Here is a 22,970-nt window from a genome sequence, read left to right on the forward strand (position 1 = left end):
TTGTGATGTTGTTAGTTTCTGCATTGGAAATTAGTGTTTGAAATAATACTTTTATGTACTATGCTATAGGTAATGAATTGTTTGCTTTGTGCAGTTATGTTTTTAGTTTATATGTATATTTGCATTTTGCAAACTCATAGCCGAGAATAAAAACCAAACCAAACAACGACATACTCGCAGTGTCCACCCCACCAGTGGGTCCTCTCATCTTTGTCACTGTCCTCCTTGCCCTCCTCTCCTCCCTCATCCTCTGACTGGTCTCCCAACAGGTCGAAGGTGGGATTGTTGACCCCGTCCACCAGCTCCAGGACCGGGGCGATGCTATGCCGCCTTTCCTCGGCTGAGTCTCCCATGGTGGGCAGAGCCAAGGTGTTGGTGCCGCCCACCTCGGTCCTGGAGCTACTCCTGCTTCCTCTCCCGCTGTTCAGGCCGATGCTCCCCGGATCCTGACCCTCTGGGCTGCTGTCACTCGAATCCTGCAGGTCTATGGCCACCGTGCCTGGGGATCACACAAAATTACTGTGACATTTTGAGGGTACAGATCATGCTTATGGTTCAGCTACAAAAAGCGATTCTGTGAGAATTTGCCATGACAGCAACATGAACTGAGGAGTTTGAGGAGCTGTCCACCAGGTGGTGTGTGTGCAAAACCTCCCTCTGAAATGTAATCAGCAGAGACGTATGCACATTTGACATTTCAGTTCCTTTTGGCGGTTGCTCTTATCAAGACTGACTTGCAATCTGATATATGTTGGGATGAATCATTCTAAATAATCCAGTCACATTCTCAAATGTGAGAACTGTATAATTATCAGAGTTGTGGCTGTGCAGCTTTCTACGTCAGTTTAACAAGAAGAGTGTGTGTGTGTGTGTGTGTGTGTGTGTGTGCGTGTGTGTGTGTGACCAATTGGAGCGATGACAGCAGAGGGTCAGCGTGTAAATGTTACGCTGTCTTTGTGCCATGCCCATCTAACTGACCCATGCTGGCGATGATGCTGTGGACTGGCAGGCGGGTCAGTCCATGGTAAATGGTTTGGTGCACTCCTCTGGCATTTCCTCCTGGGCCGCCCCGCGATGGCTCCCTCTGGCCCCGGACAAATGCTGAGTTCTCCTCTTTGGAGATATTGATGTAGAAGCATGTGTCCGAGGCTCCCATGATGTGGCAGGGACCCGGGTTCAGCAGGATATTGGTGGTGTCCAGTCTGCGCACGCCAATCAGACACACTCCATACCTGCAACAGCATGAACAAGCTCAGCTGCTGAACCATTCAAGTGTGTGTGTGTGTGTTCTCATGTCTTGGTTTCCTCACAACAAAAAACTTCCCTCTCAACAATTCATTCAGTATCATATTTTGTCTTAAAATATTGTTTTTTCTTAAAATAAGTGAAAAAAATCTGCCAATGGGATTAGATAATCCCAAGTGTTTCCAGTGCCAATTGACTTATTTACTTATTACTGAAAAAAGTGAAACTGCAGTGGAAACCAGTGTGATTATCTCATGCCACTGGCAGATTTTTTCACTTGTTTTAAGAAAAACAAGACATTAAGAGAAAATATGAGGCTAAATGATTCGCAGAGATGAAGATTTTGTTTTGCCATTGCTTATACTCCACTTACTTTTTATGAGCATGAAAAGAGGCAAAGGTGAAACTCTTTCCCTGGTACTCCCCAAAGAATTTGCTCTCCTCCAGGCGGATGTGATGCACCTCATTGGCTGAGCAGCGCCTGTACGTGCGCTGCCATTGGTCCGCTGAACATGCGCCACCCTCCCTGAGACGGAGAGGCGGATTGATTGGTCATGAGGGGATACAGCTGACCTTTTTAGCACATGACACAAAGCCTCCAGCTCAACATCAGCACCACATCAGAGGCCTTTTCTCTCAAGGCTGCAGTAGTAAGCGCTTACTTCTCTGTCAGTGCTGATCAATACTTCAATCAGCACACAGATGTAGGCAAGGATACCCTGTTTGCCTGAACAATAGGTCCCAGATGCACACATTCACACAGTTAAGTGGACAGCAGCTCTCTCAGAGGGATATGGTTTGAGACGTGGAGGCTAAGAGGTGATAACAGGAAGCAAGGGTGTGGGGGCAGTGAGAATGTGGGCGGCCTGTGAAAAAGACCGCATTACATAAACAAGTGTTGTAGCAAATTTACAGTTTACAGAAATGACGTGCCAGGCAGCTTTAATGTTACAGCACTTCAGGGACACAGACTAGTAGGGGAGGAACAGGACAAACCCTGGCCATTTATCGATGGCGTATGGCTGTCCAGCTGTACATGGATCCTTCTGAGAGAGCCTGCTTTCAACAAGTCCCTTGCTAAAATAAATTATGGCAAAACTGTGCTCTCCAGAGAGATGTAACCAATGTTGTAGTGCCTCATTCACACTGAAGAGTAATCATTTTGTCATTTCCCATTCTTCTGTGCTAATTAATGAGACAATAACCTGTGCTGTTATCTGTATTTGCAAGGATAAACTGAATATTTTCTTTTCATTTTGAAAATACAACTGGAAAAAAAAACAGCTATAAAAAGCTGATACCAAGGGTGTTCCAGTTTTATTATTGGTAACCTTTGGTAAAATAGGCTACCCAATAAATAGTTTGTCATTATTTTGTCATGTTCATCCACTTGTATTGTACTGTCTAATTAATATAGCAACAGGCTGCCAAAGCATTAGTAGGCTATCTTTACAATCTAATCACAGACATTATGACAATGGCTGACATTAAAATAAATGAATGAAGAATGGTTTATATGTTGAAAAAAGAAAAAAAAATTGACAAATGTTCAGCTCTGACTAGAATCCATTAACCCATTTAGCACCAGTATTGATTGACAGCACATTCACACTCATGTATCAATCACTATCAAGATAAGTTAAACGAGAATCTGTGCAACCTACTGGCCCAAATGAAACTGATCAATCTACTGAGGTAATTTCTGGATATTTACGTTCAAAGTTTTCAAATGGTTACCCCTCTATGTTATTTGGGGATGCCAATGTATGCAGTTGCTGCTTTAACAAAATGAATGTCAACATGAATCTTTTACCCACGGTTCCCAAACCTCACGTTTTTTATCTGAAAACTCAAACGACATTGAGACAAATTCAGGAAATTCTGGATAACCATCAAGCACAAACCCAGATTTCACATCATGATTGTGACTATGGATAAGACGCTTCCCACCTTTTGAGGGGCTGAAAGGCTCCTGCACGTTGCTTGAAGGCCTCTTGGGGCGCTGTCCTGAAAGGAAAGGGGTGGAGGTGAGGTGACGGATGAAGGTCTCCTCTGTCACGTCTGCTGTGGCTCTATGGTGCTGAACTATCAGCTTTATCTACATGAAACTGTCAAAATTATACAATTGTACTCATAGTTTACTGACTGCATTATCAAGTGGAACAGGGGAAAGAAAGAGAAAGACACAGAGAGAGAAAGAGAAGGAAAGAGAGGCAGATAAAGTCAGAGAAAGAGGGGGAGTGAACTTACTGTCCTCTCGAGGAGTGGATCAATAGGGTGATGAGGGTGGAGGTAGCAGGGCACACACAGTTTAGAGCGAGCATGGCATACTTAAACTCTTCCTCACACACCACATGGTCTGCAGAAGCAAGAAAACGAGAGAAAGAGCAGCTGAGGTCACAGCTGCCTCGGCAAAACACACACGCTCGCTGTGTTCGCTCACACTTGTTCGCTTCTGTTCCCCTTCAAGTGTTTTTCGGCATTCAAATGTGATAGAGCTTCACATTTTGCCTTGGAGAGAAAAATACAAAAATGAGCCCAAACGTGTCCTTGAGAAAATCTCTGAGCGTCTGTTTTTATTTTCGATATAAGTGTTTGTACATGGGATAGAGAGAGTGTGTGTGTGTTCCTCTCAGCAGACATGGAAACGTCATTAGTTCTGGAGCTGCTGTGATTGAGCACCCAAGGGCCACAAATTAAGGCCTTGAACAACTGCATTAATATTATACATTGTGATATCGTTTGCAAATTTTATAGAAATCACTTTTCTATCACAATTGTAATTTTCACAGGAAAACATATTAAAATGATGATAATATGATTTTTGCTGCATACTTTCTTACATCTGGAAAATACTGTTTGCAGGCACGGGTATGTCTATAGCACCATAATACTTTATTTACAATAATGTTTTATCACACATGTTACCATTATCAAAAAATTGCAGCTTCTGAGATTTGGATATTGCACGTGGCCATATTGCGATTTCGATAATATTTTGATTAATTGTTCAGTCCTAGTGTAAATGTAGCACTATTTCATACAAATGTTGGCTGACAGGTTTAACAGCTTGCAGTGTCTCCTTGCTACAACATTTGTTCCCCCTGCTTGAATAGTGCCCTTTGTTTACTCCTACAGGATCCATTGTGTTCTCACCCGCGGCTTGGTTTTTGGGGTGTTGGGGAGACGTGGCAACAGGCCTGCGATATGGCGTCTTATTGAACCACCTGTCACTCACTCCCTGTAACCCTTAAAAGCACCGCAAGCCAGCCGAACCAAACTGAACAAACAGAGATAACAGTCTTCTCATTTACCTGTTGCTACACAGTCTGCTCTTTGAAAGGAAAAACCAATAGAGCGATTAATGTTTTAGTTAGCCAATCAGGAAATGAGGCCCAGGGAGCATCCATTTCCCCTGCTGTGTAATTCTTGATTGCTTTATCTTCAGTGATGAGCGCACAGGCACATTAATGCTGCCTTGTTAACCGAAAAATTCTTTGCTTGGTCTTTAAAGCACAAGGTGTTCTTCATTTTGATATTAGCCAAAAATATCACCGCCTATGTAAGAAATCAAATGCGATCAATTGTGAGGCTGGTTTTCACACCAGGCAATTTAAGGCAAGCTGAGATGAAAATGCAGGTTTTTGAAAAACAAAAAAGTCTATGCGCACTTGAGACGACGTAGGTGAATGGCAAGATGATGGCTCAGCCTTGATTAAAACAGTTGTTGATCTTCTGCTGAAGTACAAATGTTCTGACAGCTCAGAACAGCACTTTGTAACGCGGGTCAGAAACACCCGCCTCCTGCTATTCAGCCGCCTCTCTGCATTTCATTCAAGGCGGAAGCTTTCACACAGCAGTGGGTAATTGGAGCTTGAAGAGCAAGAAACAAAAACATTTATTTTAGTTGTTTCTATGGCGCAACAGCATATTCATTATGCTCACAGGCACATGGCATTCTTTCTGTTTCGCATGTATGCATGCACACACAACACACACATACACACACCGATCCTCCGAAGCATATACACAGCAGCCACAGATCAAATTAAGGCTCTTTCCAATATCCAATTTCCACTGTCCTTTGTGCTCCTGTCTTTACCGCTGACTAACCCTCCACTTCCCATCTTCTCCCCGCATCTTTCTCTCTGCTTGCCCTTCACTGTACCCTCCTCCAGCCCTCCAACCTGCCCTCTGTCCTTGGGGTGCTTGGATCCAGGCTAGTAAGGGAACCAATTACTGACCTAGATGCTGTGCAGACACACACATACACACACACACACACACACACACACACACACACACAAGCACATTCTCCCCTCTCTCCCTCTCTTTCTGTCAGAAGAAGATCTGGGCTTTTTTTTTTTTTTTATCTCTTTCTCCAGGCTGCATGTTGTGCTCCATTAGAGGCTCATATCAAGGGTATAACTGTATGTGCACATGCATGTTTCTGAGCATGTGTGTTGGTGTGGCGTGGTGTGTGTCGGGTGCTGGTGCTAGAATGCAATTACAACGTGTCCACGGGTCCACCAGTTGAACTAATGAAGTCAAAACGCGGGTTTATTGTGTGCATGAGTGGCCCGCTATCGACTCCGTACTGGTGTCAAAGGGCTAAGCTCAGGAGTGTGACTGGCTATTGTTCTTAAAAACAAAAACTGGGGAGATAATCAGCTGATACAAGGTAAACCAAGGTTCCAGTGTTGCTCTCTTGCTCTATTCCAGGGCAAAAAAAGTCAGATCCTGATGTTTTCTAATGAGCATTATACCGTTATTGTGCTATTCCTGAGGATCAAATCAAATCTTTCGACTGTAGCTCATTAATGCCTCCCCCACTGGCACTTTAGGGAGTGCATTTCAAGTGGTGTCACAATGTGGTATCACAGAGGCGACTGCATTCTGATTTGCTCCGTGGATCTCCCTGCGATGACTCAAGGAGTAGAGGGGCATGCCACACGCTCTGCAGAAGCACCATTAGCTGCTTCACGCTGGATTTTCTGTGTGTTTAAGGGGGCACTTTACATTCCACCAATTCTATAGCGCGGCACTCATTCAGCACAGAACTGGAGGACTGTTGTGTCAACAAGGTGCAGCTGTATTACATACAAATGGCTCTATCAGCGTCGCCCAGTGCACACTTAATGTCTTAAAATGAAGGGGAAGGGCGCTTGAGTGCCCACGGCTGAGCAGACAGCTCTGCAAGGTGGCTGAGGGTGAGCTCCGACACATGCTTCAATATCAAGATAACACATCAAAGCAATGCACATACATGTTACAGCTGTCTCTCTCCCAGCACAGGAACATGACACTACCCAGTAATCACATGGACACGGTGTCCCTCACACTGAACCATGGGAATCACACAGCAGTGAGTAGACCAAGTGGGTGAATGCTAATTCTCCTCTCACCTACAGTCACACTCACTTCCTGTGCCATTAATAAGAAAGCCGCCAATCTGGCTGGGGTGGTGAGGTAGTTAAAAGCCATGGGGAGGGCAGGGGAGCGCTGCCTGCAAGGAGAGGTCGTCTGCCAGGTTAGCGCTGCAGCAGAACTTATCAGAGAAAGTGGATTTTCTTTGCCAAGGTAGCAAAGTAAAACGTTAATCATTGATAGAGACAGCTGGGATGAGGGCGGCAAGCTAGAATTGAGTTTGATGTTCTCCAGGCTGTAGGCAGATAGATGTGTGAGAGAGAGGAGACACAGAGAGAGAGAGGGAGGGAGAGAGAGAGAGGGAGTGAGAGAGACAGAGAAAGAGAGAGTGAGAGAGACAGAGAGAGAGAGAGAGAGAGATGGGGGTGGGGGGGTTGTTTCCTGTTCTCTCTCTTTCCTTGGTTTAAGCCCTTGATTGATAGGCGTTTGCTGTTGAGCGGGAGAGGAAAGGGATGCTCTCCAAAAAGCATGTGAAATTTCTCAAAAAACTCCTCGCAAGGCTTACAGCCAAGCAAAGCCAATCTGTCCAGCACAGCTTTAGAAATGGGAAAATAGAAAGCAGAGAGATGGCTATACTGCTGCACAGGCAGGCTGATAGAAAATGCATGGGATGCATCTGCAGGCTTACAAATCAAGCAGATGAGCTCAGGTAGAAAATAGGACCACAGCTCACCACTGACAGCTGATGACACGGCAAAAATGAGAGGCAGAGCAGACGCCTCAGATAGCCGCGTCGTTTCAGTGGGACTCCTATAACCATGACAAATGGTTACTTAAATCGATCGCCCATCTTTTATGTTACTTACAGGTGCAATGAGGCAGGATTACATCTCAACTGGGTACAGTTCCAGTTTCAAAGTGAACATCAGCGGCTCAAAATGAGGCCAAGTGGGTCCACTTCTTTGGCAGACCTAGATCATCATTTCTTGGTGATGGAATACCATAAGTCACACCTCAACAAGTGTAATTAAGGTCAGAGACAGACAGATACACACACACACACACACATACACACAAACCTCTTACTGACACCTCAATCACTGCCACTCTATTTGATTCACACTCCCTGCCAACCTGCAAATTTGACGTGGAACTTGTTCTCTGGCTTGAGAATCTGGACGTACAGAGGGCAATTTGGGGCAAAGTCTTTCACTGCCCAGGCTCTCAGAATGGTCTGATGATCCTGAGAAAGTGACAGAGAGAGAGAGAGAGAGAGAGAGAGAAGGAGAGAGAGAAAGAGACAGAGGGAGATGAAGATGCAGAGAAAGTTATGAGAGTGATGAGGGAAAGAAAAAAAAGGAAAGAGAGACAAGCATGAAAGGAAGAAAGCCATCATTAACAGCATCAGATTGTAGCTCCTCTCTGATGCCTCACTAATAATCCTCTTAAACCACCGACTGCACAGAGAACAGCATTTCACAGGAATGCAATTCTGACATCTTTTCGACAGAGGAGTATTCCAGGCTGCACAAAACGAGGGGTGGAGGGTGGGGGGGGCTTTAAAGAGCGCAAACTGAACTGAATGTTAAACTGGCCCTCAGAGTGTCACGGAAATTTCAGGCAGTGTAGGGTGTGGGAGAGAGGATGAGACGCTGCAAAAAAATCTTAATCTTAAATCTTAACAGGTAAGTTTAGGCAGGTTTAGTCTTCTGTTCAATCTTAAAAATCTTACATTTCATACAGTTTTCATTCAGTTAAATGTAGTGCAAGTAAATGCAGTGTACTTAAGAGCTGAATTGAACTGAATTAAACTTAATGATTTGGAAGACTAAGGACTCTCAAAACAGTCACAGTACAGGACATACAGTTCCTCTACTTAAGATAAGATAAGATAAGATATTCCTTTATAAGTCCCACAGTGGGGAAATTTCAAGCATTACAGCAGCAAAGTGGAGAGCAAAATATGAAGCAAATTTACAGTATAATCAGATAATAAATAGCAGCAAGCAATGTAAACACTATAAACAAGGGGTATAGCAAAAATAGAAATATGAACGATTTAAACAACAGAAGAAAATAACCTAAACCTGAGGAACTTCAAATCTCATTGATTTTCAATCCAAAAAAAAAAAAAAAAAAAAAATGGAGCTTTACATTCAATAAGTTCAACGAAATCACATTTCAAGGATATCTTCATAAAATATTTTTGACTGTATATGAATATTCACTGTGTGCTAACAATGTAATGCTAATACTGAAGACTGAGTTTTCGTTCAGCCTTTAGCAATGCAAGATACCTGCACAGTTTCATCTGCACCGGTGCAAATGCAGCAGCAATTATTATTAGCAGTGAGTTTAGAAAAACAACATAACCAAAACCTGTAGAGAAATTAACCATTAAGCACTGTGAGACAGAAAATAGAGTGCTGTATAGTCTTTTGGCCATCAGGGGCAGTGCTGAGCAATTAAAAAAGTAGAATATACAGTATGATGGTCAGTGGTGCTAAATGCTGTAAAATTTTCACATACTTTTGATTCCAAATATTTACAAGTAACTGGACTATTACTGTCATTGTTACATGGTATAATATTTATAATGAAGTTCTAATTATAAGCTGATGTGAAATTGATGGTTGTGAAATACAAGTTGCCACTCCCCTAGTGACTTTCTCTCTCTCTTTCTCCCTGTGTGTGAGTGTGTATGTGTGTGTGTGTGTGAGTGTGTGCGTGCGTGTGTGTGTGAGTGAAGACAAGTGTGTTGGAGTCAGAGCAGGACGTGACCAGCTGCTTCACATCCTCCAATTAAGACGCCTCTATATATACTCAGCTCTGCCATCAGCACGCTGCCAAATCACAGTCTCTGCCACAGTCAGTTCACTGCTCTTCAAGCCAATTCTGTTTGCATTATTGCATTTTGTTGTTGCCTCCTCCTGAAACCTGAACCTGAGCCTGGTTTGTTCTCCCTGCAGTCCTGCCTGCTCTTACTCCACGTCTCCTACTCCTTCTCTTGCCTCGTCTGCCGTGCTTCCTCTGCACCCTGCTCAGATAAACCCCCGTCCCTGGATTCTCTGGACTCGGCCCTGGACCTGCTCAACTCTGCATCAACTCACCTGGCTCCACTAAACCTCCCAATCCTCCCCGCATTACAATAAATTACTCCTTTTGCATCTGTCCTGTCTCCGCTCTCTTTGTGTTTGCACTTTGGTTCACCTGCTAGTAGCTGCATAACAAAACTTTGGAAGATTTCCCCTAGCTTTGAGGCTATGTGGTGTTGACTGGTGGCAAAACCACAGGAAAAAAATGGTACCAGATTTCATTCATCTAAAAGTGCATCTTCTTCACTGTCTTCTAATTTTCAACAATATACAGTAAAACATATGATCTAGAGAGCTGATGTTCTGAAAAAAATCCCACTGACCGCTGTTCATTTTACTCTTTTAGCCCAGTTTTACGACTTTAGTGCTCTCCATTGCCCCCTGGAGGTGGCCTCAGATATTCCTCCACGTGGAATATTTTACTATATTGACTACATCTGGTATGTCCAAGTTTACCACTGGTTGGGATGGAGGTGTACACAATATTAAGTTTCTTTCATTTTCATTTTATCTAGCAACTAAAAAAAAAATCTGTTTTCATTGTTAGAGCCTCCCCCTGAGGCTCAGGACCCATTAAGACGGGCTCTGCTTTCTCAGATGTCCCAATAATTTGCACCTTTTGTGTACACATGGAGGGAATCAGCAAATATCTCCACTAACACCAACATCTTTCTGGTGCATTTTCCTCTCAGTTCCCTTTCTCTTCACTGAATACTTAATATTTTAGTGGAAGACTATAAAAACTCTGAATCATGGTCATAAATAACAATTGTAAAGATTCTACCACTGGGGTGAGGTTTTAGACATATTTTCACTTCATTTTTCTCTTCAGATGCCCATATTTTGAGGCAGAGCACTCAAGGAAAATCAATAAAATGCTACCTCATTCACGAAAATTGCGGGTCCAAGTTGATTTCTTCTGGAAACAACTGAAATTATCTATGGTGGACGCTTTTCAAGTGGGTTAAGAAAAATAAGATTTCAAGTGTGGTTATCAGACGAGATGATAAGACAGTTTCTTTTTTTCTTTTTTTTTTTGCAGTGTGAGGAGTCATAGCAATACAGGAAAAGGTAAGGAACGTACAGCAGCGAAGCGGTCCACTTCAAACCGGTTAGAGAGGATAAAGCAGGCCTCAGCATCGTCCATCCTACAGGGAGTTAGTAGAGCACAAGGCCACGGGACCGACCGCAAGCCAGGACACAGCCAGAGGGGGAGGGGGGGAGTCAGAGAGAGAGAGGGAGACAGACAGAGAGAGAGAGAGAGAATCAGGAAGGCAATGATGAGAGACGAGAAAGAGGGTGTTGTCATGTTATTGAAGGAGAAGACAAAAGAGAAAAAAAGCAGGACAATAGAACAACAAACGTGTCCTTCAAGCCCACGCCATTTATGGATGAGATAGTAGGAGGCGAGGCGAGGAGACAGAGAGATTAAACAAACAGGCTTTCGCTCCTTTTCTCTCCTCGTGACAAAGCCAGCCTAAGGTGCTCGTTCTGTCTTATCAGAAGCCAGAGGGTAAAGAATAAGCAATATGACTCAAACTGTAATTACAGGTCTTACTTCAAGGCTGCAGGTTCTTTAGGTATTAATGATGAGCTCCTGCTTCTACATGTGAGGCGCTTCATTTCAAAGTGCCCTAGGGGCTGTCCATCAATTTTTTGGGGGGGTAGGGGGTCTGGTTCAAAAAGTTGGAGGACAATGGATTTTTCACTGCTTCTGGAGCAGCTGTGTATTTTTCTGTAAAACACAGGGGTTTTAGGACAATTTTCACCCACTGTTGATATGTAATTGGTATTTGTATGTCTGCCTTGTTCTGAAGCAATTTCGAGTTATTTTCAGTGGCTGTGAAAACCGATTCTGTTCTCAGATCCCAATGATACAAATTTGAACAATTCATCGGGTGTGCTTTGTTGGGGAGCATTTTTGGGTGCGCACAGGACAAGGAAAGCATAGGGCGGATTTTTAACTATTTGCTGCAAAGTCACTTTTGTTGATCAGTCCTTTTACTGCACATCCTTTATGTCATTGCGGCACAACACAGACATAAAGACACTATGTGAATGAAAGGTTACCATGCATTTTCAACATAATCCTCCATATGTCATTTCTGGTTTTGTTGAGGTCTTGGTTGATGCTGAGGTGTTTTGTGGCAATATGTTTAAGCGTTAATGCTTTTATTTGTATGCCCAACTGTGCAAAATTCTCATTTAATAAGAATAGATAGACACACAGACAAACAGATAAATAAATAAACAGATGTTGTGGGTCCCAGGGACTCACTTGGCTCTCATCAGGTCTTGGTCTTTGAGGGCTGAGCCCTGCAGGTAGATGACTCTCTGGGCCCACAGAGGGACATGAAGAACCCTCCTCACCTGGACATCCATCTCTGCTGGGCACAGGATCACCACATAGTAGTCCTACACACACACAAAAATACACATTTGCATGACCATACTTGACTACATTTATTCCCTCACCTCTACTGCGAACCTTAAACCTCACTAGTACATGGCAAAACCTTAAGTGTACATTCACACCAAGCATGTTTAGACTGGGTTCTTCAGATTATGAAGTATTTCCCTCGCTAGTTCAGTTTGTTTAAGCAATACCCTTCAAACTCAGATGCGCATCAAATGGCTGCACTGATGCCATCTGAAAATGCAAGTCTTGGTCTTATTCCAAGCAAACAGTGGGTCAGTTCCTTAAGTGAGAATATAATCACAGCCAACTACAGGAAACTACCTCAAAATGCACAGTTTATGGATGTAAAGTGATGGATGTTGGCATTTGATGAGCCCCAGCTCCTCGTGCTTGGAAAGCAGAGCGAAACAAAATCGAGGTGAGCATGATCCGCAATCTGGGCTAATGTTCATATTCAGCCATTTCTTCATGTGTTATGAGAAGCTAAATGGACAGCAAAGACTGCAAACTGGTCCATAATGCTTTGCTACAGTTACAGGCGCTGGAATTGGATTTGTTTTTACTCTGCAGGCAAAATTTGTATCCTCATTTGTTGACATCTTCCCAAAAACTGTCAAGGTCATGTTTGTCTCTGATTTGTCTGCATTTTCAAGATTTCTGGATCAAAACATAGATCGGCTCTGGGAGAAATGAGTGGGGCTTTCCTAATTAATTCAAAATAATCTGTGACATTTAGATATTTGTTTGTATTTGAAAAGATAATTATTAGCACAGTTCTTATACCCTACATAGGATTGGTATAGTTATAAAAAAAACAAACAAAAAAAAAACACTAACATCAAATTTTTTAGCCACTTTTGATGCATATGACTGGAGTACTAATGATTCTCCTCCTCTTAATAAATCTGTTGTCATCCTTGAACAAAGATAGCAAATCGATACAGTTGCTATCTATTTTTTATGTCTATACAGCAAGCTAAATTGATTTTAGTCGTAAACTGATTGGAGTTCAATGTGCACTGCAAAAACAAATATTTCGGCTGGAAATTGGCAGCAGAAATCATTGAATCCAGTCCCTGTTAAGAGAGAAATACACAGATAAAAACATCCAAGTTTTAATCACCAATTTAAATCACAGACTGTGACAGATGATTCTGTGAAAAGCCCATGTGTCTTGTGTGTGTGTTACATCTGACTGTTAAGGCCTATCGGGCAGCGTGTGCAGAAGAACCAAATCTAAAATTGCAACAAAGCAAACTTCTACTCTTGATGAAGATTTAAAAGGTTCACAAGATGCTTTGGTGCACAGGAGCCTACTACTTTTCCACCGAAAGGTAACAAAGACAAGTGTTGAAGAGCCTCTCTGGTCACTATGGCCTGAATCATGAAAAATGAATAGTAAGTGTGATCAAACCCTAAACTAAGTGTTTAATTCTTGCCCTGCCCTAAACCTAACCCCTTATTCCCCTCAGTCCCAAACTTGAGTCTTGAAGAAACCAGGACTGGCCAAAATGCAAAAAAATCCTCACTCTTGCGGCATAAAACTTAGAAATGAAGGGGCAAACACACATACACACGCACGCACACCAACGTAGCATTATCGACAAGGCGACACACAAATGGATGCACGCTCAAGCAAACACACACATCTGCTCCAACATGAACAAGACAGCCGTTTGATCTTTGTTAATACAGAATTAATCCTCTGCTTTAACCTCAGCTGTTTGGGCTCCGGGAGAGGATTAGAAACAACGCACATACACGTACACACACACACACACACACACACACACACACACACAAACACAACACCACACACCCTCTTATCCTACTTAAAACCATTTGGAGAGACCTGTAGTCGGGGGTGAGCGAAGAACTCATTGAGAAAGTCCATGAGGAGGTCGATCTTGAGGCAGCTGACACAAAGCACCACGTGTTTCTCCGTCTGTGCCCGGTAGCGGCTGTAGTTCCCCCCCGACTTCTGCCGCTCCATCCACAGAAAGGCCAACTGCTCAAACTGCATTCAGAACAACATCCATCACATTCAAGAGATGGAAATTGCATTAGCTTATCTGGAGTACAGGGACCTGCAGCATGAAAAGAATACAATGGTGGTGCATGCTAGGCTCTATACAGCTGCTGGACAGATTCCCAAGACCAATAACAAGGACATCTAACACACACATTGGACAAAAACAACAACAAAAAAGTGTCTATTATGTAGAGTGTGTTTTGTCATATTGTCACCAAAATTTGGCATAAAGGCAAATTTTGAATGCTGTTGCTATGATGAAAATGTTCTTTCCTTCATTTATATGTTTGTTTAGGTAGATCAAAGAAATAATAATTGGACAACTGTGTGTTTGTTTCCGATTCGGGCAGGGTATGTTGTTAGAGGTAGGAACTGGTTTTTAAATTACATAAGGAGACAGAAGGGAGTGGTGCACAATTAAAAAGAATGGGGGTTAGTTTCAGTATATATAAAAAAAAAAATGCACAAATTGACAAGTCATTTGATCTAGTATTGAATGATTGGGGCTTGTTTTTCTTAAAACAGCAGATTTTTATGTATTTATTCATTTTTATTTTTAAAATTTAACACTTTAATCCAGAGAGCCTCAGTGAGAACACAGTGTATTCTCTGGCCAAGACTGAAAAGAGACGATTAGAAGACAGAAGTTAAAAAAGCACATAGAAAACAGATTACATTCAGCATAGAAAGAATATAAGAAAAGAAAAAATGAGCAGTTTAGAAAATTAATCGGTGCAGTCAATACAATTTCCGGCACCCAGCATACAAATGTGTATGTCTACAAAAATAATACTCTGCCAACAGGGATGAGTTTCAATTCATTTTCACTTCAACTTGGATGCTGGGACTTGCTGATTTCTGGGTGATATTCGTGGGTTTCAGGGAGGTGAGTTTGCAGACCAACAGAATTTCTTACAGTCATTTTCTACAGCCTTTCCCTAATGTAACCTTAATGTATCCAACTTTTACCTAACCAAAACCTTAACCATAGCCAATAAGCCAAGATGATCACCCAAAAAATGTCTTTGCTGTACTGGATAAAAAACAAATTAGCACCACAGAGCTTCCAGGAGAGGAGGGATATCTGGCATATTTATCTGGTATATTAAAATTAAAATTAACTTAACTTGCTGTTCTGAATTTGCTGGCTTGTTAACTAGCCAATAAAAGCCAAAACTTTTTACTAAAACTATGAGAACTCACACTTTTCCACTTTTCAAATTTAAAGTTACACCACACTGGAGTACAGACAAGGGCCAACAGAGCAAGGGCTTAAAGCAGGACTGTTTCCTGTGTCACAATAACCACCATTTGGAAACTAATCTGCCTTGGCAGACCATTCACACCCACACCAAACTAATCTACTCAGATATCTCTGTTTTTCCTCCCTGCTGAAAAACCAATCTCGACCAGCCAGCTGGTTATGCAGGTAGATATAGTCACTTCAAGGAATTTCTCAAAAATGGTGCAGCTGCATCTGAAACCAGGGAAATTTCACCCAAATGGTTGATTTTTTCCACTTATTTTTGGAGCAACAATATGTCAAGGTCTAAAACTAAACTAAATGACTTGTCGTGAGGGACTTGTCTTGCATTGTATATTTCAGCAAAATAAAGAGACATTGGCTTAATGCTGATATGGTCAGTGGCCCCCCTGTGCAGAGTGGACATTGGTCATGACTCAGAGATAGACAGACAGACACATGCACAAACACACACAAAGGGGGGGCACTTTCTAAATGTCAAGGGGTATTTATGGATGAAAGATGGGGAGAGTGAGTGGGAGGGCGACATGGCTGAATGCTTGTGATGCAGAGATCTCCATTTTTTATGAGTCGGCTTTTTCGAGTTCAGTGAAAACATCTTCACGCTAATTTTATGTGTGTTCGTAAGGCTTTTTGGGGCTTTGAAGACAGCTGTGGCCCTTCCAGTCGCAGCTGATGGAAAAAAACCAAAAAAAAGTGTGTGCGCCTTCAGTGGCCACCAGATCTGGCTTGCAGAGGGGTGTAAGCCCGCAGCGATGTGTGGGCTGATATGTCTTGGTAGTGAAGAAAAAACAAACAGCTCCCTCAAATAAAGTGTATCACCAAGACAAAAAAAATCCAATTCTAGTTCACGACAAAAATAAAGCCTCAAATAAAACAAATCCCTTGTGAACTGATCATTATCACTACTCGGTGTGTCATTTCCTGTTGTGCAACCCCCTCCCCACACACACGCGCGCGCACACACACACACACACGCACAAATGCACTGCCCATTCGTCCATCAGAGTTCCCCTGAGCTGTATAACAGAGCAGTCCTCCTCTAACTGCACAAAGAAGAGAGAGTTTCCTGCTATTAACACTTTTACATCCTCTGTGGGAAATGCAGCAACCGTGGGGATGCATGTCAGATAGTTACCACTGGGACACAGCACCACTGATATGTTTGTAGAGGTGTTTATAGCAGCGCCTATGCAAAAAAGTGTGTGTGTGTGTATGCATGTATGTGTGTGTAAACAGCGTTACACCACTTCCCTGTCATGAATCTCTCTCTGCGGAGCGGCTAAATGACAGAAAAGGGATTTGGGGAGTTGAGAAGGTAAAGAAGACTCTCTCACTGACATCTGAGTAAAAATAGTGTTGCAAATCTACGTAGGGCGCAATGAGTCATCATATTCTCCTGTGAGGGGAAATACAAGAGGCATTAAGCCCTCCCAAAGAAGATTTTTACTGTACTGAGCTCACTTGGGGAAGCAAATTGGCCTGGGTTGGCTGCACATTTATCAGATGTGTTGGTTTTACAACTGATTTGGAGGATTCTTCATTTTAAGGCATGGTTAGGCCTGACACTAAGCTACAGCCAAGGCTTTTTAAGCATACAAATTTAATCACAACCCGACACAACTCACAGCGTGGCAGAAAGTCTTCATTAAAAATAAGATGTGATTGTTTTGTCCTTCACCCCCCTATTAACATTGTGTTTTCATGTTTCTTGCATTGCATCGCATTTCCATTTTACTTTGTATCTGATTTGAAAGATGCAAAGCAGTTAAAGATTATTTCACTGTGCAAACACCTCTTTACCCCAGGCATCAAAGTATGAGAAACATGAAGTCTCTCCGCTGCACAAAAAAATCCATCTTAACATGTCATTTAGTCTCATATTTAGTATTAAAAGCTTCTTACAAGTGGAAAAATCTGCTGGTGGGTGAGAAAATCACAGTTGTTTCCAATGCTAATCAGCTTGTTTCGAGAATTTTCTTCAATTAAGTGCCATGTTCTTGACACCGGCGGGCTGATCTGCCTTATACTGCCTTGTTTCAATATATTTATACTTGCTCCCAGAAAAAAAAAAAAAAAAAAATCCTTGAAACAGGTGAAAATGCATTTGAAGCAAATGGGATTATTTTATCTAACTGGCAGATTCTTTCATCTGAATATAGAGACTAAACAACTTGTTAAGAATGTTTAGATGCATTTTTTTCCCCGGACCACCTGAGCGGGGTCGACCAAAGATCTTGCATGTCCCAAATATCCATCCTTGAAACACACAAGTGCAAAATTCCAGGTAGTGTCTGAGACAAAACTATGGCTGGTTAGTCAAATGGACAAACACTCTTTAAAAACAGCATTTCTGCATGCAGCTATGTTGAAAAGCTCCTGTATAATGCAGGTCCCAGGATCCAGGAGAAGATGAAATGCCTGGATTTCTGGGAAATGGGAGCCATTTTTTTTTCTGGTTGTGGAACCAGACTGCATGCAATGCCTGCTGGTGGGCTCTACTTTCCTGCAGGGAGGTGACCAAACTTCATAAAAGCTGTTTAGTGCACAGTTGTTAAAAATGATCAAACTGACAGACAGTGGGCAATATCACCTTTGCCCCGTGCTCAACTTGTGGAAAGTGGCAATTGTTCAGTTTCAGTGCTTTTCACAAGCCTTACCTTGTCTTGTTTTTGAGTGTCCCTGCTCTATTTCTCACCTGGATGGGAAGCACAATGAGCGCCACGAAGATCATGATGACCACCAAGAGCTGCGAGGGCCAGATCTGAGGGGTGACATCTCCGAAGCCCACCGTGGAGAAGGTGACCACGCAAAAATAGAGCGAGTCGAACAGGGTCAGGTTGTTGCCTGCTCGCTCCAGGTGCTGGATGCCGCAGATGCTGATGGAGGGCAGGAGGAGGGGGGTGGAACAGGTGAGGAAAGTGGAAAGGAGCAAATGTATGAGTGTGTGGAGAGGAGTGGGGAGAGGGGGTAGATGGAGAATGGGGGAAGGGATGGAAGTAATGAGAGGAGAATCATTGGAAAAGGGTACAGATGCTCAGTGAAGTGTGGGGCCCTGTGGGGCTCTTTAGTATGAGCTTACAGAAAGCACAGCTACTGTACATGCTTGTATTCCTGTGTGTATGTTTGTGTGTGTTTCTGTGTGAAAATGCAGGTGGATGCATGCATGAGCACCTTTATGGGACATTGTATACTTGTATATATGTGTATACGTACACAACTGCAAGGTGTGTGTGCGTGTGTGTGTGTGTGTGTGTGGTCTTTAAGGGATAGGTAAGTCAACAGTCAGTCATGAAAAGGTCAGAGAGTTTGATTCATGCTGTGTTGAGGATCGTCTGGATTAGCTAATGCTCTGAAGGTGGATATGCAGTGAGCTGACACATCGCCAGATGTCATTTCAGAGCTCTCGAGCTAACATTTACCGAGTACCTTTTCGCAACTGCACTTCCTCTCTTTTCTCTGGCAGCACCAGTTTCCTGTCCTCCTCTCTTCTCTCTTCTCTCTCTACATGTGACTGTTTCCTTACATCTCCTGTTTTTCCTTTTCTCCCCCATCTTACTCCCCTCCAGCCTTCTCTTTTTTCTCTTGATTCATTCTGGCCATGAATGGCTGCTACTCTCTCTGCTCTCCTGCCTCCACTACATCTACTTTCATTTTTTTTTCTCTTTTTCCCCCCAGATCTTCTTTCTTCCTTCTTTGTGTCTCCCTCTCAGTGCAGTGTGGGTGGATGGGTACCTACCAAGTGAACATGAGGCAGACCAACGTGCTGATGAGTATCACCACCTGGTTAAACATGGCTGAGTGGGTCCGCTGGATTGCCCTGTGGAGATCATTCTGCAAAGACAGAGAGAGAGAGAGAGAGAGAGAGAGAGAGAGAGAGAGAGAGAGAGAGAGAGAGAGAGAGAGAGAGAGAGAGAAGTGGATAGACAGAGTAGGATAGTAGTTAACTGCTCCATTGTTAAAATGTATCATATGAATCAATTGGGCTTGATGGACAGAAGGGAAAAGACAATAGAAACATAATGATGCAATCTAAAAATGCACTAAAAAGGGGATGAAAACGGCAGTGTGTCTGAATATACAGAACATCAACTGAGATAATTAAATCTATTTAAAATGTGAAATAAGATAGTTAGCTGGATGTGAAAGACGATACAAAGGCAGGGGTTGTTGATAGTTAAAGTCATTATAAAGTCCAAGATGTGAGTTCAGTTGTTTTGCGACTGGTTTACTTTCATGTTAGACAAAGATTGAGATAAAGCAGAAAAGGAAAGGAAATTGCAGAAAAGTGGAGGAATATTGCATGCCGTGAAAAAAAAAGAGATTTTTGTGTAATGAAAGTTATGAAAAACGTTGCTTTCCATGAAGGAAGATAGCACTTTACTCACGATCATGTTTTCCAAGGCGTGTTTGGCCAGCCAGCAATTGAGAAAAACGGGGATGAACAGATTTCTCAGGGAGGGCAAAATCACCTGTCAAAGAAAGAGAGCGTCAGTCTGCTTGGCTGTGTGTCCTGTCATTTATTCATATGTTGTGTACAATCACAGGATACACTTTGAGGAAATGGGGTTGTGTGAGGCATGTATGTGTTGTGATTGCCTCGCTGTAATATTGTAGCAGGTATTGGATGTGTGAAGTGCATTCCTGCGGGGGATCGGGAGAACGGTGCTCGACGGCCAAAACAAATGGCTGCTTGACAGAGTCCCAGTGCTGTCAGCGCTCAGTAATGCGTGGCTTTCCACTCACAGTGATCATGAAGGGAACGGCGCTGATCATCTCCAGAATGAAGGGGACACGTAGTACTTGTTCCCAAACGTTGCCCTGGAAACACAGACCACACACAGGGGTCAGGGAACTCCATTGTCATGGCGACCTTTGGGGATTACCAGATAACAGGCCCGACTGCTGCGAGCAGAAGGGGAGAAATTGGCCAGCCATCGAGAAGAGTGGGATGCATGCAGGTTACGCAACTTAACACCCTGCCTTTCGAGAGAAAAGCAGCATTACTCAGTTTCCACTAAGCCTTCCTGTTCAATTAAGATGTCAGCTGTGGCTGTTTTTATGTGTCTGCCGCCTGCGTATGGCGACCCGAGACTGACTAGTGTAGGTGGACAGGCACAGGGTATGTCCACAGGAATCAATCAAGTTTAAATGCTAAGGCCTCTAGGCCCCTGAATAATCTGCAGGGTGAGCCCTTCATAGGCTTATTGTGTAAAGCACATCAAAGGCAGGGCAACCCACTGGCGGATCACTGCCCCACTGGAGCGGCACAGGGTCATCTCCTAAATCTGTCTGATTTATCAATAGTGGGACTGTACTGAGGAATTTTCAAGTACTGCTAGGGAGCTTTCCCAATGTGGCAGCATCAGGGGGGGAAAGAAAACCAAACTATGACTGAGAAAGCCAAACTAAGGCTGAAAACAATATGTAAAAACAAATCACATTGCAACTGAAATTATGATATGATTTCCAGTTTTATTAGCAATGTTAATTTTTGAATCATAATTTTCATTTTAACTGAAAAAGTGGTGATGATGTGATTTTAGCGGAGGGGTGCACCAAACAAACATGTTTTCTTACAGCTGAAGAATTCAATTTGTAGTCCAGGGCATTTTTGTAACACCATAATACTTCATTTATGATGGTATTTTGTCACACATTGCACCTTCTTTAAAAAAAAAAAAAAAAAAAAAAAAAAAAAAAAAAGAGAGAGAAAAGAAATGCAGCTCCTACGATTTGGATATTGCACTTGGCCATGTTGACATCTTGATAATATTTCAATTAAATGTTCAGCCCAAGAAAGCACCAAATAGAATGGTGACTACACATATACACGCATGAGGCTTCAAACTGGCTGTTGCAGACTCTGTGTAACTCACCTTGTAGCTGAGGTACACTAGCAACATAGTTTCTGAGAAACTGATGAAAGCCACAAGCACCTGCAAAAACAGAGGGAGAGAGAGAGAGAGAGAGAGAGAGACGCACAGACAGAGAGGGGAGGGGCAGGGGGAGTGGGGACACAGTGAGAGACTGGAGAGAAATTAGGAGTTGTAGAGATAGAAAAGGAGAGCGTGGGTGGAATTGGTAGGCGTTGATGATTGAGCTTCAGAGGGAATAGGTTGAAGTGAAGCAAGAGATGTTTTGGTGTGCTTGTGTATTTATGTAAGTATATGAGTGTGTGTGTGTGTGTGTGTGTGTGTGTGTGTGTGTGTGTGTGTGTGTGTGTGTGTGTGTGCCTACACGCATGCATGCATCATGTTATAAGTGTAAATATGTGTAAAGTGCCATTCAGGTGCAATTAGCCGCTTTCATCCTGCTGTTTATGTCCTAAAATAATGTGGACATAAATGAACCATAATCCAGAGAGGATGCAGAAATGTTGGTGTGTGTATACGTGTGTGTGTGTCTGTGTGTGTGTCTGTGTGTTCATGTAAACAGGCATATGTGTAAACAGACAGAAGCCTTGTTTACACAGGAGAGTTCTGGTCTGTCTGACCTGCAGTGCCCAGAGGGGTAAAGGCCTGTCCACCCAGATGATCAGTTTCCTACAAGGGCAGAGAGAGAGAGAGGGAACGAGAGAGAGAGGGAGTGAGAGAGGGAGGGAGAGGGAGAGAGACAAAAGGCGAAAAACAGGCAAAAATTAAAGGCCAATACATCAGAGAAGATATTAAAATTCTTTCTTTTTTGTACAACACAATGATGCTCAACAAAGACCATACCAGCAGCTCATGCCGCTACATTACATTTAATTACACTGTTTACAACTGCGGGGCTGCGGCGTACACAGCTGCCAGAGGGCGCACATTGTAAGAGAAAAAGTAATATTCACACAGGCAAATGGAAATTTACAGCCTTATTATGAGAGAAAGGCCCTTTTTTTTCCAGAGGCACCCTGGGGCTTATCATGGCTGCTTGCCTGCCTGCGCTCTGATTCGCAGCCCATCCCTTTTAGCGAGCTCACTGTGTCATGCTCCTTATTCATTTGGAGCCAGAGCTTAGCCAGTGTCACCAGCCACCAATTAGATCAATAGGTCTCTGAGCAGGAGACATGGCATAACCCCAGGACCAGTTACGCTTCCTAATTTCTCTTCCTCTCTTGTCCCCTCCCCACACACGCACACACTCTCTCTCTCTCCCATGTATATTACATGCTTTATCTCCACTAGATGCCATTTGATTAGGCTGCAAAGGCACTACATATGTACTGTATTATGTTGACAAGTAATCCATACAGTGGCATCGTGACAAATGAATGTGAAACTGTGATGCTCAATATCATCATTCTGCATTGCGTCAGTTAGGTGAAATTGCATTGATTGCGTTATACAATGTCTTGGACGAGTCCGGTGTTGAGGACACCGGTCCTCCAGGGGACACGGCTCTGTGACCTGTTGCTCCGGGCCAGAGGCAGAGCCATCATTCTTCATTAGATCGCTGCATGCTTACCAGTCAAACTCGCTCCAGGGACGGGATGATGCATTCTGTTTGGTACAGTTCACTCCATTCACACTGCAAGGGGCAACACACAGAGAATGATGAAAGGAACTT

The 22,970-nt window shown here is 43.1% G+C and overlaps 1 protein-coding gene across 1 annotated transcript in view; it reads right to left on the reverse strand.

Annotated features, from left to right (window-relative positions):
- Window positions 1-22,970, reverse strand: part of kcnt2b (potassium sodium-activated channel subfamily T member 2b) — a 47,982-nt gene that overhangs the window by 7,604 nt on the left and 17,408 nt on the right. Inside the window, exons 4-20 of the mRNA XM_030058140.1 lie at window positions 22,878-22,931; window positions 22,489-22,515; window positions 21,919-21,967; window positions 21,302-21,361; window positions 20,169-20,243; window positions 19,811-19,894; window positions 19,162-19,256; window positions 18,121-18,301; window positions 13,979-14,143; window positions 11,986-12,122; window positions 10,792-10,855; window positions 7,747-7,855; window positions 3,496-3,604; window positions 1,619-1,771; window positions 979-1,232; window positions 481-499; window positions 216-399 (exon numbers count right to left, since the gene is read on the reverse strand). Of these exons, the coding sequence (XP_029914000.1) occupies window positions 216-399; window positions 481-499; window positions 979-1,232; window positions 1,619-1,771; window positions 3,496-3,604; window positions 7,747-7,855; window positions 10,792-10,855; window positions 11,986-12,122; window positions 13,979-14,143; window positions 18,121-18,301; window positions 19,162-19,256; window positions 19,811-19,894; window positions 20,169-20,243; window positions 21,302-21,361; window positions 21,919-21,967; window positions 22,489-22,515; window positions 22,878-22,931 (1,819 nt within the window). The remainder of the gene's footprint in view (window positions 1-215; window positions 400-480; window positions 500-978; window positions 1,233-1,618; window positions 1,772-3,495; window positions 3,605-7,746; window positions 7,856-10,791; window positions 10,856-11,985; window positions 12,123-13,978; window positions 14,144-18,120; window positions 18,302-19,161; window positions 19,257-19,810; window positions 19,895-20,168; window positions 20,244-21,301; window positions 21,362-21,918; window positions 21,968-22,488; window positions 22,516-22,877; window positions 22,932-22,970) is intronic.

Source organism: Myripristis murdjan, chromosome 8 (genome assembly GCF_902150065.1).
Source record: "Myripristis murdjan chromosome 8, fMyrMur1.1, whole genome shotgun sequence".
In the NCBI taxonomy this organism is placed as follows: domain Eukaryota; kingdom Metazoa; phylum Chordata; class Actinopteri; order Holocentriformes; family Holocentridae; genus Myripristis; species Myripristis murdjan.